The 20,558-nt window shown below is 39.8% G+C and overlaps 1 protein-coding gene across 4 annotated transcripts in view; it reads right to left on the bottom strand.

Annotated features, from left to right (window-relative positions):
* Positions 1–20,558, bottom strand: part of Dync2h1 (dynein cytoplasmic 2 heavy chain 1) — a 230,942-nt gene that overhangs the window by 199,188 nt on the left and 11,196 nt on the right. For all 4 annotated transcript variants that reach the window (XM_028890970.2, XM_037207771.1, XM_037207772.1 and 1 more), the window contains exons 12-25: positions 18,472–18,667; positions 14,412–14,507; positions 13,562–13,714; positions 13,026–13,124; positions 12,046–12,185; positions 11,697–11,925; positions 10,344–10,471; positions 6,434–6,549; positions 5,514–5,641; positions 3,835–3,984; positions 2,709–2,914; positions 1,482–1,637; positions 1,280–1,394; positions 223–393 (exon numbers count right to left, since the gene is read on the bottom strand). In XM_028890970.2, the coding sequence (XP_028746803.1) occupies positions 223–393; positions 1,280–1,394; positions 1,482–1,637; positions 2,709–2,914; positions 3,835–3,984; positions 5,514–5,641; positions 6,434–6,549; positions 10,344–10,471; positions 11,697–11,925; positions 12,046–12,185; positions 13,026–13,124; positions 13,562–13,714; positions 14,412–14,507; positions 18,472–18,667 (2,083 nt within the window). The remainder of the gene's footprint in view (positions 1–222; positions 394–1,279; positions 1,395–1,481; positions 1,638–2,708; positions 2,915–3,834; positions 3,985–5,513; positions 5,642–6,433; positions 6,550–10,343; positions 10,472–11,696; positions 11,926–12,045; positions 12,186–13,025; positions 13,125–13,561; positions 13,715–14,411; positions 14,508–18,471; positions 18,668–20,558) is intronic.

The following is a 20,558-nucleotide window of genomic DNA, read 5'->3' as shown; positions in this document are numbered from 1 at the left end:
GCATTTTTCATGCAGGTGACTTCCCTCTCTACAGAAGTATTAGTAGTTCACAGTTTCCCTTCTCTAGGGAGGGCCTCTACTAGTGTTTGTATAACCTCATCTAACAGGTCCAAACAGGTACAATTCATTACCAACCATGAATACCAGAATAACAGGCACTGTTACTGCTCTACAGGAAGAACAGATGCTAAATGAAAAGGATTAGCAGAATATAGGTCTCACTTTAAGTTCTGAGGCTTTCTCCACAATTGCATCAGCAGCCCGGAGCAAGTCACCAAACAGTAATTTCTCTAGACTGGTCCCTCGAGGAAGGCCAAGCAGGCGAAAAAGGTCAAGCCAGTGGTCTGGAGAAAGATGCTCCCCTCTCACATATTTCAAGATAGGAATTATAATCTGTTAGAAAAGAAAAAGAAAGCAAAGCGTAGACTTACACATACGTTCATGTCCTTGAAAAATACAAGTTGTTCACATTCAGCCTAATTTTCAGTTTCATCAATAATTTTTAATTACTGTTATTTAATAATCTTGCAAACATTATTGTAAACACATGCACATAACATTTGTAGTTTAATGTATCTTAGAACATAACACACACCCCTGCTTTCTTGGGGTACACAAACACTCTAACATGACAACACACACCCCTGCTTTCATGGGTACACAAGCACTCTAACATGACAACACACACCCCTGCTTTCATGGGTACACAAGCACTCTAACATGACAACACACACCCCTGCTTTCATGGGTACACAAGCACTCTAACATGACAACACACACCCCTGCTTTCATGGGTACACAAGCACTCTAACAGTAACGACAAGCCCTGGTCTGGCCCAAGACTTAATCTCCATTAGTGCATAAAACCCTATGTATAACCCCTCTTGAAAGCAAAAACTGGTGCGGCGGTGGTGCCACACATCTTTAATCTCAGTGCTTGGGACACAGAGGCAGGCTGATCTCCAGGTTTGAGACCAGCCTAGTCTACAGAGTGAGTTCCAGGACAGCCAGGGGACACAGAAAAACCCTGTCTCTTGAAAAACCATATTAAAAAACAAAAACAATCAAACAAAAAAAACCTTTAAATTCCATAATTACATTGCTTTCCAGCTGGTAGCAGAACTATATCTAAAATTTTTGTAATTTATATTATTCTCATTTTCCATATAACATAATTGAAAAATAACTTTAAATTCTGGTTCAGACAGGAAATACTAAAAAGGTAAACAATGGCCCCAAATACCATTTTCCGGTCTCAGAGTAGAGAAAGCCGCCTTACTCTGTACTTGTCAACTTCCGACTGCAGCTTCACTGTCATGACCGAATGCTCCTCAACCTTCCTCAGTCTGTCGTGCCAGCTCATCAGAAACTCCTCAAACAGATAGGTCTTAGTCCTGTAAAAAAACATGAACACACATTAAATTCACACTTCCTCCAAAAGAGCAAACCACAAGAACATAAATATTGCTTTAGAATCAAACCGGTAAGTAATCCAATCTTCATTGGCCATTTCCTGGAGACCTTGCTGGAACTCCTCATAAAGAGCCCAAATCTGTGCACAGCTCTCAATGTCCTTAGAGATGCTATAGGCCAGAGAGAAGTTGGGCTCCTCTAGTCCAAAATGATGGCAGTCATCCCTACAGAAATAAATATCAAAATACTGAATTTATAAAGAAAGAAAAACTGTCAGAGAATCATTTCCTTAACCACATTCTGTAGCTGAAATACACAGGGACAACTGCCTACTTTATGTGAGAATTTTACTTGACTCGTGCTATTGGCACTTTTTCAAAGGCATCATGGAAAGACAGTACATGTAAAGATATTTTTATGTTTATAATATATATCTAAATGTTTGCTTTATACGTCTATGGACTGATCTAATAAAATATCTTCTCTGTTGACTACAGGACATTCTTAATCTAATATTCATACTACCATTTAACAGGTGTGATAGAAAATGTCTACACACTCAACATTTATCCACATAGGCCATATGTAAAACACTGCACAAACCAATTGCTGTGACCAACAAAATGAGTCAGCAACATTTTTCCTATATATCTTATTACTTATTTGACTAGATGCATATGTTTGTGTGTGTGTGTGTGTGTGTGTGTGTGTGTGTGTAGACCAGAGAGGTATGTCACACATCCTCTTCTACAACTTTCTATTCTTCTTGCACTGCGCCTGGACTCCTGGTTGTTTTATGAACAGGCTGGACAGTCAGCAGCCCGAGCAGCATCACTGCCTGAATGCTTTGAGCACTGGAGCTACAGATGCACAGGCCACACCCCACCTCTGCGGGAGAGCTGAGGATTCAAACACATCCCCATGCTTGTAAAAGCGCTCATCTCCCCAACACCCGATTCATTTTTGAAAGAGGTGTGAGCAGTATTTTTCTTAAAATTAAATATTTCATTTTTAAATAGGATGAGATCAAAACAATATTACAGCCTCTGAATTTAATATGTAAGCAAATTTAATGTTCTAATCTCTCATGAGTCTTTTTTTAAATTTATTTTACTCTCCTTATATAGTTCAACCACAGCTCCTAAGAATGCAAGGGTATAACAGGTTGTTTGTAGTCTTAAATTTTCTGAAGTTTATGAAGAAAGGTATTAAACGACAGTTATAGTTACAGCTAGGAAGCCAAGTACAACTAAGCATCATGAATTAAGAACAAAACAAAACAAAATAAAACTTACACTAGCTTTTTTCTTATGACTTCAAGGTCATCAAACTCTATTTTTTTCTCCTTTATAGACTTTGCACTTTGATCCAGAGTATTTTGTTGGCCAGTTTCAATAATATCATCACCAGGTTTCAGCTGATCCCAACGAGCTTTAAACTTCTCCAGTTCTTGGTAATAGATCTGAAGTCGTGACTTCACGTTTCCTTTCATCACTTCAATCTGTAAGCCAGAGTTCAAGTAGTTTAGCAGTTCTCAGTTTTCACATTTTCATTTTTAGCATTTTTATTTAAAGGTGAGGAAAATGTCAATACTGAAAGACTTTTTTATCTTGTCAATTCCAACTATAATAAAATAATCTAGTAAAAAACATTAGAATATAAATATATAGTAATGAGAAATAAGTGTCAGCTATAAACACTAACAATTCTTAAGTTCAAAGCATACCTACAATTATCAACAAAAGTGACACAATTTTTAAAACAGTTCAGGCCTGGAGGGATGGCTGCTCTTCCTAAGAACCTAGGATTCCCAGCACCTATATAGTGGCTCACAATCCTCTGTAACTTCCGTTCCAGTGGATCAAACACCCTCTCTGGGCCTCTGGAAGTACCAGGCACACAGACACACATGCAGGCAAATCATCCACACATATAAAATAAAAAATAAAAACAAATCCAAATCCTGATGTTCTATCTGCACACCCATTCTTAACTAAGGAGGCTATCTCTCGGTCTTCTGCAGCTGTGAGCTAAGACTAGCCAGTCAACAAGATATGGAGTGCAGACAGGTGTGTGCAGCCTCAGACTGTGCCTGAGAAGCAAGATGGCACCCTCTCCTTCTCTCTCTTTCCCACTAAGGAGTAAGTGGACAATAAAACACCCTAGACAACACCTTCAAGATGGCAGGCACTTAATTCAACAAATGTGGGCCTCAGACAAAAGTACAGCACAGAGACGTCATTTCAGCTTGCAGAGAAACATTATCAAGAAGACACTCCTGTGAAACTGTCATTTATATAAAGCATGGAGACATTATAAAAAGGACTGAGGAGTCAACTCCAACAGCAACACTGACCTCCTAAGGCCAGGCCACACTGAAACACACGCAGGCAACACTCAGAGATCAGCTACAGCTCTCACCTGATCTTTAATCATAAGTTGGTGGCTTTCCATCATCAACTCAAATTTGTCCCACTTGGCTCTCAGATTGCTGACTGTCTCCACTCCACTGCCTGATACAGTTCGCAAAAGCTTGTTTTTGTCTTCAGCTTGTTGAAACAAGGGCAAAACCTGAGGGTTAAAAGAAGCAACGGATCATTTTATCAGTCCCTCAAGATTTCATTACTTTGATTGTTATTTCATGATTTTTATTTTAAAATGAAATAAAATTTTGAATGATTTTTGTTTTTAAATAATTTGTTAAAGTCCCAACTATAAGTTTTCTGATGCTTATTATTAGGTGTAACAAACATACTATAATGTCAGAAGTTAAAAGGGATGAAAAAATAATTGGGAGAACCAGAAATTCAAGGTCATACTCCACTACACAGTGAACTCAAGTCTACTGTGAATGATAAGAAACCACCCATGTCTTTAAAATAAATAAACAAACAAATAAATGATGAATAAATAAATAAAGGTGTGTCTGCTGCCAAACCAGATAAAGACATAAGAGAAAAAGAAACATATGACTAATTTCTCTGATGAGCATAGACACAGAAATTCTCAGGAAAATACCTGCGAACTGAATTCAACAGCATCACTATTAATTATACACCATAATTAAGCTAGGTTTCATTCCAAAGTTGCAGGGATGGCTTAGGAGGTTTTATCTCATCTAACATTTCCAATAGACACCCCATTGCCTAGGGAAGTCATGGCGGGTGCTTAAGGCGGAGACCTAAGCAGAGGCCGTGGAGAACACTTCTTACTGGCTCACTTTTCTAATACTGCCCAGGCCACCTGCTCAGGGATGTATCCCCCAGAGTGGGCGGGGCCCTCCTGCATCAATTAACAATCAAGACAATGACCCACAGACAAGTCCATGGACCAATCTTGGGGAAGCAGTTCTTTAACTGAGGTCCCCCTCCCGGGTGTGTCAACCCAGCAAGCACACAGACAGACTCGGGACAGAAACGACACGATCATTTCCACAGACGCAAAGGAGGCTCTTGGCAAACAAAGTTCAATATCCTTCATGATCAGAGCCCTGAGGCCAGAACTAGAAAGGATGAAGGTCTGCATAACAGTGGCTGCATATACATGGGAAATAAGGTACATTATACCAAAAAAAACCCCACAAAACAAAACTGAAAGCACTCACTAAGATGATTTTTTTTTCACCTTTTCTGGAAAATTTATAAACAATTTAGAGTTTCTTCCTTCTTGTTCTGAACAAAACTTTAATTATTTAAATGTCCTGCAAATGCTGCCTTGCTCCTTCTGGATTCTGTTTTGCCCATCTCACTCCCATCTTTAACTGTGAGCTCTCCCTTGAGTATCTCTTCTAAGTCTGTTCTAACATCATATTCTGCATACTAAGATTCCAGTTCTGAAGACAAGAGTATGGATTGCTTACTCTACTACTATCCCAATACATGAGACCATAACAAGGATGCAAATACCTCTCAGATAACAAAGTACTACTGATACTAGATCATTACACCAACTACGAGTCTAAACATGAGCTGCCCAGTTAGACCACATTATATAAACCTCTTCACAATGTTAAAATTACATAGATCTAAATAATCATACAAAATACCTAATTTACACATCTCTATAAAGTAAGGATGACAATAATTGCTTTGTATTCTCACCTCTGGCCTCCGATCCTGCAGGTTACTATACTGTAAATTTGTATCACCTATTTCTTCCACAGACTGAGGTATAATTGTCAAGATCTTCATAGCCTCAGTGACAAATGTATCAATTTCATGTATATGAGCTGAAAGAGATGATACATCATTACCAAAAAAAATGCTCAGCTATGGTTACATGATTGCTAAATCAAGGGGCCTCAGAAGTAATCACTACATAAAGTATGTTACATTCTCAATTATCATTTGCTTTTGGGTAACAAAAGTTTGAAATGAAGAATAAGACAAATTTTTCTTCCCAAAAGATGTAAATTGTTTTACATTACACTTAATTTTTTCTGAAAAGGGGCAGGAGATAACTCAGCAGTTAACACTGGCTGCTCTTGAAGAGAAGCAGGGTTCAGTTCCCAGCACCCACAGGGAGGCTCACAACTATCCCTAACTCCAGTTACAAGGGAACAACATGCTTTTCTGATCTCCATGGGCAACAGGCACATGTGGTATACATACAGGTAAAGCATGCTATACATCTAAATAGAAATTGATGAAAATTTTGAGGAAAAAAAACCTAAAATGTATTTCTTCCTAGTTATCTTTACTAACAATCAGAAACATTTCCAGTCTTCTAAATAATGCTTTTCTCCATTTGGAGAAATAAGAATAAATATTATGTCAGAATTACTATCCTTCTCCATTACATACAACAAATTAATACTATCTAGACTTCCAATAACAAAACTGTCTAAAATTTTTATATTTTTCAAAGATGAGAATTTTCCTACTTTCTTAAAATTATCATTTTGAGTAAATTTCGTTTAAGAAGATATCCTAGCTCAATTGTAACCTGTAATTGAGAGTCAGACTTTGTAATTATAGAAACTATGGCTCTAAACACACAAAAGGAGGAGACAGGGCTTTACTCTGGATGGACTTCTTCAGAGAAAGGACAAGCAGATCAAATAACTTCTGGATGAGGTCATCAATCACAGTCTTCACAGGGCTGCAGTTGATGTTGAGACAGTCCACCTTGACAGCACTGAGGAGCCAATCAGGTGATCATGAGTTAGAACTGTTTCAACAAATCCAAGTGTGACCACAATCATTAAGAGCATACATAACAGATTTAATCCAAAATAATTTCTTCTATATACAACCTAGGTTTTCAGTGAATAAGTCCATTTAACACTGATTTTCTTTGTTTACCTGCTTGATTGACTGATTTGTTTGTTTGTTTGTTTGACAAGGCCTCCCAATCTGGCATCAAAGTTACAATCCTCCTGCCACAGCATCCTGAGTACTGTGATTATATGCATATATCACCATACCTGGCTTAAAATACTAATTTTTAATCATGAAATATGTCCATTTTTAAAAATTATGAAGGAAGCACCAACAATAGAATATATTTAAATATTTACAAGTTCAAATTGTTTCAGCATATATTTATTTCATATTTATAAAGTAAATTAATTATTTTGCAGCTGACATGTAAATAAGGGTAAAAAATATATAAGACAGAATATAGAATGAATATAGGTTATTAATTCACTAAATAATAAAGCCAACAATGCTGTTTTATAAAATTACCTATAAAAATGACAAAAATGGAAAAAACAGTTAATTTTTTTTCTTTGTAGGCAAAGAGAACTTCAGGAATGTTGGTGACAGTATAAAGCATTCAAAGTACACCAGGCACAGCGACACTTCCACTCCAGCACTTGGAAAGGGAAGGGAAGAAGACCACAAGTGTGTGGTCATCCTCACGACAAAGAGAGTTCAAAGCCAGCCTGGGCTATGCTATCTCAATATTAAAAAAAAAAAAAAAAAAAAAAAAAAAAAAAAAAAAAAAAAAATTTATGAGGAACACTTTAGTTATAATTTTAAGAGATATATTTTGTCTCATGAATTCTACATTTAGAATGTGAATCTTTTTGTTTACTTGTTTGTTTTGATTTGAGACAAGGCATCCTCATGTGATGCTGACCTTGAACTTCCCATCTCTACCTCAGTGCTGGGATTAGAGGCATGTGTCCTAACACAGATCTTGGAAGAGATCGAACACTGCCACTTTACTAAACCAGCACAATCCTGACCACATTCTAAACATTTGTCCTTATGCCTACGGGTAAATTTCATCCTCACATCTTGTTAAGGAACCTTCTCTTTGCAATGGAAGGATATCCCTACAGAAAGCCAAAATGCAGAGTTGTAGAACCCAATCCCAGTGGACGCATCTACAACATAATTCCCACACCTAAAGCTCAGGGACCACTGAGGAAGAGAGGGTTGAGAGACGCTAAGAGCCAGAGGACCAGGGAGTTTTTCTGAGTCTGTGTCTCCCAGTAATGTCAGAAGCTACACCCATAAATTCTCACCATGGCTGCCTAATATGAGCTGAACAAGGACAATAGCAACAGACATGCCAAAGGAGACACAGAAAGCACAGGAGGCTTCAGCCCTACACAAAGAACTACAAGTAACTAAGGAACACAGAGCAGGAGACAGAGTATTCCCCAGAGAGAAGCACTCCACTTGTTAACGTATACCACATGGTCAGCACTGAAAACACAAGTCCAAGTCATGTTAGACAGACTGAACAGGCTGTACTTACATACCTAGAGATACACACATACCATAACAACAATTAAAGAAAAAAGGAAGCCATGAATTTCAAAGACAAGAGGTATATGGGAAAGTTAGGAGGGGGATGACATAATTATCCCCAGAAGTCCACAAAGATACCTCCACAATAGACTACTGGCAATGGTCAAGAGACAGCCCGAGCTGACCTACTCTGGTGATAGGATGGCGAAACACCCTAACTGTCATGACAGAACTCTCATCCAGTGACTGATGGAAGCAGATGCAGAGATCCACGGTCAGGCCCCAAATGGAGCTCCAGGAGTCCAATTGGCGAGAAAGAGGAGGGATTGTATGAGCGAGAGTTGTTGAGACCAAGATTGGAAAAAGCACAGGGACAAATAGCCAAACTAGTGGAAACACATGAACTATGAACCAATAGCTGAGGAGCCCCCAACTGCATCAGGCCCTCTGGATAAGTGAGACAGTTGATTAGCTTGAACTGTTTTGGAGGCCCCCAGGCAGTGGAGACAGGGCCTGTCCTTAGTGCATGAGCTAGCTGTTTGGAACCTGGGGCCTATGCTGGGACACTTTGCTCAGCCTGGGAGGAGGGGACTGGACCTGCCTGGACTGAATCTACCAGGTTGAGCTGAATCCCCAGGGGAGTCCTTGCCCTGGAGGAGATGGAAATAGGGGGTGGGCTGGGGGGAGCCGGAAGGAGGGAGGACAGGGGAATCCGTGGCTGATAAGTAAAATTAAATCAAATTATAATATATATAGATATAGATATATAATCTCAAAAAATTAAAAGAATTTTTTCTTCTTAGTCTCACATAGCCAGGCTAGCTTTAAATTCCCTCGATAGCTAAAACAGCTCTAAACTCTTTGTCCTCCTTTGCTTTCCCTTCCCAATTATAGATACACACCATCACATCCAGTCCACAGGAAATGTTTAAGCCAAATGCCAATGCATTATCAAAGTATTAACTGTGAAAACTTAGAAACAAGCTCACTATATTAAATCATGGTACTGGTGGCACACGCTTATAGTCCCAGGTACTCAAGAGCGTAAGGCAGGAGGACAGTTAACTCCAGGCTGTATGGTTTAATGAGAACCTGTTTAAAAAATAAAAATGGCTGGACTGCAGTTCAGGCATAAAGCAATGGCCTAGCATATACAAGGTGCTGGGTTCAGTCCTCTGTACCATAAAAATAAACAGGTAGGTAAGCAGGTAGACAGATGTGATAGGTAACTATTTTTACATCTCAGAATCTCAGGCTTGCTAATATCCTAACAAAACTATCCCTGACTTTGTCCCAAATTGGGACAGGGGGCCAATACCTTCTGAATCCCTATACTTAGTTCAATGTCTAACACAGAATATATTCCATTCAGTATTAATAGTTAAAAACTATTAACAACTTTTGAAAACATAATCTATATCAGTAATATATACGTAAATTACTCCACATAATCCTTAAAAGTATCACTTCCCTTGCAAATATTTTGAAAGTGGAAGAAATTGAGGTTCATACTTTTAATGAACCAAAGTCATGCAACTGTTGAGCCACCTAACGACAAAACCCACTCACTAAGCCCCTCAGCAGACATGACTTCCTCATCAAAACACACTTGGTTCACTACCAGAGTAATAAGCACTTTGTTCTCAGGTATCTCTTCTTCTTGCCCATATTTATGCGAAATTCTTTGTGTTATCAGTGCTCACCAACAGTTACTAAAAGAAAAACTAAGTTAATAAGGGTGATGGATGCTGTCTTTCGTAAGTGACACGTTCAGTCTCGTGGAATTCACTGTCAAAAACACTTGAGCAGTTGGAGATTCAGGTAGCAGAGGCACACAGAAGCTGGGTCAGGGAATGCCCCAGACACCTGTGTTTACATCACGACAGTACCTAGATGTGTCCCCATGCGCCATGCCCTTCTGAAGAGAAGCGGCAGAGTCAAAGTTGGAGTCAGATTCCATTAGCTTTATACTCTCTGGAAGGCTCTCTGCTTGACTGTGTTAAATGCCGATCCTCATCCTACAGCTGAATGCAGCCTCTGCTCTAATCCGCTCTTCCCAACCAGGTCCCAGCAAACAGTCCCTAGACCGCAGCCCTCTCTCCTGCCCTCCCCACACTGGCCACCCAGACCGTAGCTGGATCTACAGGAGCAGCTAAGCCCCCTGGATGAAGGTCCCTCTCAGCAGAGGCACTCTGCCTGCTGCACGCACACATCAACTTCTCCTACCTGGGGAGCCGTTCAACTTCTTTCCCTTTTATTTTCAGTGCTTTAAAATTTTTCTCCCAATCATGCACAGTAAAAAGGTGCTTTTCAACCAGAGCTTCCATATCAACTTGTCCAATTACAACCCATTCCTACTTAAAGAAGGAAAACTGTATTAATGAAAGGGAACCCATAAGCTGATACTGAAAGAGCAGGACTCACTGATTAAGAGCAACAAAGTGCAGAAAATAAACCATTTTAGAATCTCTTCTAAGATTAATATATATATATATATATACACATATATATATATGTGTGTGTGTGTATTTATATATATACATACATAATTCAAGGGTACAATCACTCCTACGATGTACAACTTACAGATCTACAAGTATCCAGTCTACTACCAATCTAAAAATCTAAAACACAGACATCTATAGTGCAAGAGCAGCTGAGGAACCGATCAGATTTCTGACCTATGACTCTTTTTTTTAATTTTGGTTTTTCGAGACAGGGTTTCTCTGTGTAGCTTTAGAGCCTGTCTTGGAACTCACTTTCAGACCAGGCTGGCCTCAAACTCACACAGATCCACCTGCCTCTGTCTCTGCCTCCTGAGTGCTTGGTTAGAGGCATGTGCCACCACACCCAGCCTGACCTATGACTCTTGTCCAGCACAAATAAGTACTGAGATGAGAGTTTGTATTTGGAGTTGGGTAGTATCATACTTACTCAGAAATAGTCACAATGAATCATCACATCAGAGTGACATTTTAAACAGGAACAGGAGGCATACACTGTGATGTCTAAACTATACAGCCCAGATGAATACCACCTAGGCTTGTGCAAGCACATTCTACATTCCCACAAAAACAAAACTGCCTAGTAGCAGATTTCTCAGAAATCTAGGAATAGGCCGGGCAGTGGTGGCACACACCTTTAATCCCAGCACTCGGGAGGCAGAGGCAGGCGGATCTTTGTGAGTTCGAGTCCAGCCTGGTCTACAGAGCGAGATCCAGGAAAGGCACAAAGCTACACAGAGAAACCCTGTCTCAGAAAAAAAAAAAATCTCTGGAATTAAATTTGCATTTGAACACCCTCTCTCTCAAAATACGTCTTCAAAATTAAAACTGATGCAAATGTCGCATCACACTGCAAGTTGATTTAAAAGAAAACAGAGCTAGTTTCCCGAACTTCATCAAGACAAAACTGGCCATCACTTAATTCCCTTCGCAGCATAAACCTAGGATGAGAGTCTAAAAAACTGCCTCCCTGGTTTACACACTTTAAGTTCATTTCACACAAAGAAAACATTATTTGTACACTTACTAAGTCAATAACATTTATGACCAAGGGAGAAGTTTACATGCTCTGTACCTTATGTTGATGTAAAACAGCTGACAGCCTTCTAAACAGATCTTCTGCTTTGCTGTAAATAGTCAGAAATCCACTTGCATTTCTATCAATCATCACAGAAAAGATTGACTCATCTCCAGCCTCGCCCACTCCCTTAAACTGATTGGGAATGCCGATGAACCTCTTCATTTCTCTGTAGTATTTAGCCCGGATTTCTTCAAAAGGAGGCCTAAATTGTAACCTTCCCTGTCTGAAAAGACAGTAGGGGTGGCATTTTAAATCTTCTAAAATTATATTATTTAAGATATAAATTATTACAAAGATTTAACTCAAAAAAAAAAAATAACATTGGGATTTCTAAGCATCTCACTTGTAGGTTAAGTCTATGCTTATTTCTGGCAGGTTCTCGTTCAGGGCTTCCAGGCCCATCTGATACTGGTGCTCCAGAGCCTTGTAGAGCTGGTGGTTCCAGTGTTGCCTCCAGGCATGCATGTCACTGGCTTGGAACCCCTGAAATGGCATTCACCTTTTCAATTTGAAAACTGGCACACAATGATTTTTTTTAACTTATGATTTTCAAGCTACATAAAGCACATTTAACAGATTGAAACTCATTTTAAATATCTTAAAATATGCAACTCTAATTGCCACTTTTAGTAAGATGGATTATGAAATATTCAACATGAAAATTTCACAGTATAAATATTACACAGAGGCTCACTAAAATTAAAAACTCAAGCCAACATTATGTTTTTATTTGAAGCTGGTTTTACAGTGCTCTATTTTGTGGATTCTTTTGTATTTTTAAAGTTCTTAACAAAGTATCACTCTTCATTTCTAGTCCCTAAATAATTCATTAAATATTTTAAAAACAAGAAACTTAAATTGCTCAAAATAGTTGGCTTCTGTTTGATATTGCTGTTTGCTTTCATAAAGCATGAAGACATCTATTCTAACACTTTGGGCTTTTTCTTTAACTCTGAGAACTAGAAAATATAGAAAACAGCTGACTCAGAGCCTAGCTACATGAAAAAGTGCCCTGAAATGAAAAAGAATCCTGACAGTTCCTTCACACAGACTTTGGTTTGAACCTAATTTGTACTCTGCAGATGTTAGTCTTGAAAGAAGAGCAAACACGTATCCGTAAGCACCAAGTCAGGAGAACGGCAGACTACACAGGGTCATAGCACCGTGTGAAACACACCGAAGCTCCCTTGGCACAGGTCACACGAATCCCTGGGATTTATGGCATTTGCATGTGAGTCAGTCAGAGAAGTCTGCATCTGTTGGGGTACACAGATGCATCCAGACTCCCAAAAGATGGCACCGCGAAGGGCGCAACTCACGCACCTGCGCTGCCACGCTCGCTAAGCCAGTTCTCAGTTCCTGCAGCCCGTCCTTCCAACGCTGTTGCTGCCGAAGCAGATCGATGTTCATAAGAATGACCACCTGTTGGGGAGACGTAACTTTCCAGTGACAAGGTACCACTCACCCTGTGTGACCTGTCAATACCTGACTGATGCACTGAGAAGGGCAAAGCCATCACTTCGGACTGTTACAGCCAACACTACACGGGAAGCAGCAAGCTCATGAGGAGAGAACCACACACACTCAACTACTAGATGCAAAGAGGAAAGCAGGGTTCTGTCCTTAGCCAGGACAGAATTTGTGGGGAAAGGTGCAAGCCGCAAAGGCTGGTCTCCTGGAACTGACATCTGTACTCTGGCTAGGTGAGTTGTTAGTAGCAGCAGTCAGGTGAAGGGAAACAAACTGTAGTTCTGTAGCTTTAGATCTCAAATTACTTCAAAAGAAAAAAAATGCAGTTATATACTATTATTTTTATTCATTCTAGGCATAGTATGATAAAGTCTATAAATAAAATATACCTTTTCACAAAATGTAGTGTGCCACTTTCTCAACTTTCTGTTTTCAGTGGCAAGTCGCTCAGCAGCATTTTGGAGTTTCTGGATGTAGCCTTCTAATTCTTTAGGGTTGTCCCAAGTAATCTGTGACTTGCCTCCACTTCCTGCCTTTGAATTCTACAATACAATAAACAATAGTATTCAGATATATTTCTTTTTCCAAAAAGGTTTCATTTTATGTTATAAGCCCAATTTTTAACACTGATCTCTACAAAGATTAACAGTATAAATTTCAGGCTGGAAAGATGGCTCAGAGGTCCTGAGGTCCTGAGTTCAATTCCCAGCAACCACATGATGACTTACAACCATCTATAAAGAGATCTGGTGCCCTCTTTTGACATGTAGGCTTACATGCAGGCAGAACACTGTACATATAATAAATAAATAAATCTTTTTAAAAAGTATAAATTTCAAAATGTTTGCTCTCACAGAGTACCATGTAGTTTGAAACCTATTGTGAGTTTTTCCAATTTCCTGTGTATAGACATTTAAATAAACAAGAAAGTAAACAACTCAGTTATAAAATCTGAAGATTGTCTAAAAAAAAAAACCTCTGTATACTAGGATCTCAAACTCAGTGGAAAAGAATACAATAGTATGTAAGCTGTAGATGATATATATTAATGTAGCTCTTCAAAACCAATAACAAACTTAGTAAAGCATTATAATTACTTAAATCTACAGTGGAGCATTACTCACTAAGAACGAAGGAAATCATTGGAGACAGAATGATCAAGCTTGCACAGTGGCTGCTGGTGGACTGAAAACAGAGAACCCATCCAACTATATCATAAAGCATGGTGATCTCACTTACCTTAATTATCTGTTCAAATGCTAAGGCAGACTGCAGCATCATTGGCCTCTGACTCTGAATCATTTGTTGATCAATGGAATTGTAAAAATGTGCCACCTACAAAATACAAGTCCAGTTAGCAGCAAAAAATAATAAATCTTGTTTCTAGCACATTTCCTTTTATTTTTGTTTGAACAGTAATAATTTTTCTCAACCATAATAGACAGAAATAGTTTTTCATCTCCAGATCAGAATTTATTTATGAATCATTATGCCCAATCAACACATATACGTTGAGTTCCTACAATTTATCAAGTCATGTCCTAACATGGTTAAACAGACAACACATTTTAGTCTCTGGAATCAAGTTCACCACATCAGGAAGAAAGGAGTCCAGTGCTAAAGAAAGGCTTGGTGCTGAAGGACTGGCTTTTCATCTCCTGCACCTCTCAAATAGCACGCAAGCCCTCTGTAGAACATAACACAACTATCTATACATCGTTTAGACCAAAACTTGACATGACATTTTCTCTCAAATCCTTCATTAGCAAAAACTTCTACTTTCAAAATATACCTTCAGTCCAACCACATTTCCCTACGTCTGTCCTCTCATCTAATTCATGCACTGATCTCTCAGCCAGACCAGGGAAACAGTCTGCAAACTAACTAGTCTCCCTGCTTCAAATCCTAGCTTCTTAAGTTACTGGCCACGTGACAAGGGAAAAGCCATTACACATGTGCTCCCCATTACACTGGAAAAATGGAGGATTCATTGAAGTAGTTGTTCCTCCTTCCTCAGGGCAGATGTTGCTATAGTCACAATGGATGAGAAGATCCTGCACACTGTAATTCAATACCATCTATATCTCTAATACTCATCATGCAGCATGTATAACTTGCAATTTCCTGAGGGACAGCAAAACTAGCATATGCCTACACAGAAGGCTCATCTCAGCACACAGCTTTAACAACCTCAGCATACAATTCTCTCCTGAACACCTTTCGTGCTTGCTCTTCAAGGAGGCATGTTATAGCATCAAAGTTCCTCAAAAAGCTGAACTACAAGTACCCTATGACCCGGATGTAGCACTTCTGTGCATACGCAAAGGACTCCACATCTTAGTACAGGGACACATCCGTGTTCACTGCAATTTTATTCCCAATAGCTAGAAAAGGAATCAGCCTAGGTGACCATCCATTGATGAATGGATAGGGAAACTGTAGTCCATATACACAGCTATAAAAAAAATAAAATAAAATTTGCAGGAAAATAGGTGGACCTGGAAAATATCACACTAGTGAGATAATTTAGGTCCAGAAAAACAAACACCACGTGCTCACTCTCATATGCTGATCCTAGCTTCAAATTTTTAGATCTGTGTGTTGAACTTGGGAGTATGCAGAGGCCAAGAAACCAGAAAGAGACTGAATTGGAGGTAGGCAGTTTATTGGGGGGAAGGGGACAGTAGTAGAGGGGAGAACATTGGGGGCTAAAGGTTTACCCAGGGATAGGGGATGGAGGAATAGGAAAGAAAGAAGTGGGGAATGGAATAACCAAAACCAAGGATGTATAAAAAAAAAATCCTTATGGAAAACCCCTAATTTATAAGCTATTAAAAATGATTTTTAAGAAAGGAATTGGAACAATGGTACCCTGCACTGCTTGACAATGCAGAAATGGTTAGTATATGGAAACTTCAGTACCAAGTATGGTACACCTACCTACATGTTATTGATCAGGGAAGCCCCAAAGGCTTCCAAGACAAGACAGGCTATTATCAACACGGTTGGTTGTCAATCTTAACTAGAGCATAAGACCCTACTGCTATGGACACCACACATTTTGAATGCAGTACAAAGAGAAATCAATCTGGAAAGAGCCAAGAATCTTCCTCCCTAATGGCTAGCATTGACAGTTCTGTAGGTTATATACAGGTTGAATGGGGGGAAAGACATTAATGGTCTGTGTTGGTTTGAATGAGAGTGCCCCCCGAAAGTCTTATATGTTTGAATGCTTAGTCTCCAGCTAATGAACTATGTGGAAGGATTAGGAGGTATGGCCTTGTTACAGTAGGTGTGGCTTTGTTGGAGGAGTATGTCACTGCGGGTGGGCTCTGAAGTTTCAAAAAGCCCCCATCGGGCCCGATCTCTTTCTCTGCCTGCTGCCTGTGGATCAGAATACAAAGCTCTCAGCTACTACTCCAGTGCCATGCTTCCTGCCATGATGATCATGGACTAACCCTCTGAAACTATAAGCAAACCTCCAATTAAATTGTTTCTTTTGAAAGAGTTGCCTTGGTCATGGTGTCTCATCACAGCAATAGAACTGTGACTAAGGAACTGGTCTTACTGACCACTGGACCCTTCCTATGACAACACTGACCACCAGGTAAAATGTACCCACTGCTGCAATGCTGGCATGACTGGTACAGGGGTAGCAAACTGCTCTCTGATTGGACCTCAGGCCTGCTCCACAGAAGGGAATTCATGTCTGGTACTGTAAACCCAATCAAATGGTCAGAAAGGCTCCAGTGGTGAGAAAAAAACCTACAGTTGAGGCTGTACTAAATGCTCATGTTGCCAACTACGCTCTAAAGATTTATTTTGATAACCATAAAACAGTGCAGCTCTCAACCTTGGTCAGAGAAGCTTCTTTTCTCAGTGGGCAGTAGTTAATGTGAAAAGTCATAATTAGTCAAAAGGCTGAGAAAGTGACTACTGAGTGTTCAACCCTCGTTGAAAGGTCTTACCAACCCTTTGCCAAGGCTAAAGGGACCGTGGTGGACAGCATGGCAAGGTGGAGATAACACAGGAGGGGGAGCACGGTAAAGTGCTGCCTCCGGACACGGCCTGGCCTTCAAGTACAGACTCTCAGCAGCCGTGGTTTCCGTACGAGATCAAGACAACATTCCAACACTGAACTCACAGGACCTCACCCTAGCTGGGAAGCTACCAGTAGCTCGGGGCTGCTGTGGAAATGAGAGTCGTTTTTGAGGGCTGTGGCCTCCAGTGACTCACCCATACTAAGTGGAGGCCCCACACCCATGCCCATGTGGGCAGCACTCACAGAACTCAGTGAGTTACGAAGGAAATCAGATGGAAAGAGGTTGTGTTGGGGAGTGAGGGAGGGGGGGCAACTGGAGTCAGAATGATCAAGAGAGATACATTGTACACATTATGAAACTGTCAAAGAATAAATAAAAAATATTTTTTCAAAAGAAGTGGGCCTGGGAGTGGTGGCACACACCTTTAACCCTAACACTTGAGAAGCAGAGGCAGGCTAATCCAAAGCCAGCCTGGTCTACATAGCTAGTCCCAGGCCAGCCAGTGCTATATAGTGAGACCTTGTCTCAAGTAATTAATTAATTAAAAAGGGGTGGGACTTAGTAGAAGGTCTTTAGAGCAATGGCAATCTATGCTCTTGAAAGGATAAGTGGCTTTAAGCCCCATGTTCCTGCATGTGCTACCTTTATATTTGCCCAAAGCAAGAGAGCAAATCAAGGGCTGAAACTTGCACATCTGTGACCCAAACACACTTTCTCTTCCAAGTTGATTCTCTCAAGTATTTGCTACAGTGCACAACACTTCAGAGAGTGTCGGCAGAGAAGGCCAGAGCTGTAAGGTGACCTAGGACCTGATTCAAGGGGTGGACAACCAGGTATAAGTGTTTGTTTTAAACAGGGAAAACTATAGCATGGTACAAAAAAGTAAACCAAGACCAAGGAGCCTGGTAATCCTCTATGAATATCTAAAAGACAGAAGTTCCTTTAAGACCTTTCCAAGTAATAAGAAAAAGAAAGGAAAAAAAAAGAGTGGAGAAGTTAGAATGGGAGAGAAAGAAGGAATACATCATTTTTCCAAATGGTTTTTGAATGAAAATTAATGGCAATATTGTCTTAAGTTTAAAAATTCCTAGATAGATTAACAGCAGATTTTAACTTAGTCATTAGCAAACCCTGAATTCACAAGTTAATAAGTTATTACAGGAGCATAAAAGTTAAAAGCAGAAAACAAAGCCCTCAACAGTCTCATTTAGCATAATGAACCAAGAACAAGAACATCATCAAAAGTGTCATCATACTTGCTTAAGAATGATGGCCTGCTTGCAGAACTTCTGGGCAACGTTTGCAACCTGCTGTATTTTGGCAGGAATGACAAAGCCCAGGGCAGAGAGCTGACGGACTTCCCGCAGAAGAATGACCAAACGGTCAGAATAATGCACTTTTAATGACCCATCATTAGGATCCAACTCCATAATTCGGCTGTTAGCCTCAATACTACAAAAGAAAGAGGAAAAAAAGAGAGAAACAGGAATCTTTGAAGCTTCATTGTTCTTTTGTCTGATGAAACTGATTTTAAAAAACACTTCAACTATTCTGCAAATCTAATAGTTTTTAAAAAAGGACAAAAAAATCTTTCTAATCAGGCTTTACAGTTCTGTTTTTCCTGTCTATTCTTCAAAAGAAAATGATATATTGGTTTTGTATCAATCATCCCTTTTGCAATCAAAATTATTTGGTTATTTGGTTTGAAAAAACATGCAGAGCCTGTAGACAACCTTTAAGACTTATTTAACTTTGTGGAGTAGCGTTTTCAAACATCCAGGTACGGGCTGGTTTTGCATTCTGTATCTATGTGGGGTCCGGTGACAGTGCTCTCGTGTGAAGGTGTGGAGGCAGTGTGCTGACTGCCTCAAGAACTTCTCACTGAAGACTGAAGTCAACACTGCTGTGCAACTGTCTTTTAAACAGAGCTGTGACGATGATAAAAAGTAAAGTTCTTCCCGTGTTGTCTCACAATCCAGACTTTGAAAACAAACTGCAGCGTCCAAAATATGTCACTACGTGAGTGTTACATGAGCACTTTGTAGACCAGAAAAATCCACCTTCACGCTGAGCCAAGAGTCAAGGCTGACATAAAGGAAAGGCTCTGCCCCACTTTCTAAAGGTGCCCAGGATGGCTTTAGTCTGCTTGTGCCTTCATGCTTTAGTAAAGGGCCAATGACAAAAACCAAACAGCTAAGAGCAGAGACACTCAAATGCTTGAATCCTCTACTCTTTCAACCTGTCCTTTCTTTGGTTAAGATTTTAATAATAAAAGTACCTTAGGGTACTCAAATCAGCATCGACTATAGAAACACTCATCATCCTTAGGCAGAAGTTATTGTTATTTACTATGGTCTACATTGTGTTCACTCTTTCAAATCATTTTCAAACTTGAGGAAACTCACAAGTCTTCTTAGAAAGTGATCAGGAAGCAAAGGAAAAATGCATCCACTTTCCTTACCTGACCCTCCAACAAACTGACAGAAGGAGATACTTTGGTGGCTTAAAAGAAGACCCAGCACTCCTGTGTGTACTCAGAAACGTGTCAAAATACAGTGGGGGCCTTTTGCCTTCTTTAAAAGTTTGCATACACTAGGATTTCAAAAGATGTGTTCAGCAGCACCCTGATTCTTCTAGAGACTAGAAAAGGTTTTATACCAAAATAAAGGGAGGAGGAAGACCTTGTTGAGACAGAAAGTCAGGGTTGGAAAAGGCTCAGCAGGCTCACCTGCAGCAGACCTCAGATCTGACCCACTGCCTTACAGAGATCACAACAGGAACTACCCTGACAAAGTGAACTAGGTTATAAACCTGGCTAACTACAGCCATCTGTTCTGGAGGATGAACCCAAAACATCTCTCATATTTTCAGCTCTAAGTAGGAGGGAAAACACTAAATGGCACAAAATTATAGTCACTGTACCATAGAACCCCTGGGTTCCTCTATTCTTCCTCCTGACCCAGAATTGTAGTCAGGGAACTACATTTTTTATTCAAGTGAACATCACTTTTGAATTGACCATCCTTGTACTAGGAAGGAGGGGGAGGGCAGAAAACTTCACGCTATGAACAGTTTCTTCAAAAAAAAAAAAAAAGATGATAGTGGCATACTCTTAGGGGGTTGGGGATTTACTCAGTGGTAGAGCGCTTGCCTAGCAAGCGCAAGGGCCTGGGTTCGGTCCTCAGCTCTGGAAAAAAAAAAAAAAAGACAAAATAACTTATACTCTTAGTTATTCAAGGCAGGACCATGAATTTAAGACCAACCCTAGATAACACAAGGAAACTGTATCTGTTGAAGAAAAACAGAAATGCTAAAGGTATAGCTCAGATGTAAAACACATGCT

Source organism: Peromyscus leucopus, chromosome 7, assembly GCF_004664715.2.
Source record: "Peromyscus leucopus breed LL Stock chromosome 7, UCI_PerLeu_2.1, whole genome shotgun sequence".
NCBI lineage: Eukaryota > Metazoa > Chordata > Mammalia > Rodentia > Cricetidae > Peromyscus > Peromyscus leucopus.
Note: the sequence above shows the minus strand (reverse complement) of the source record. Positions and strands in the feature narration are given on the sequence as shown.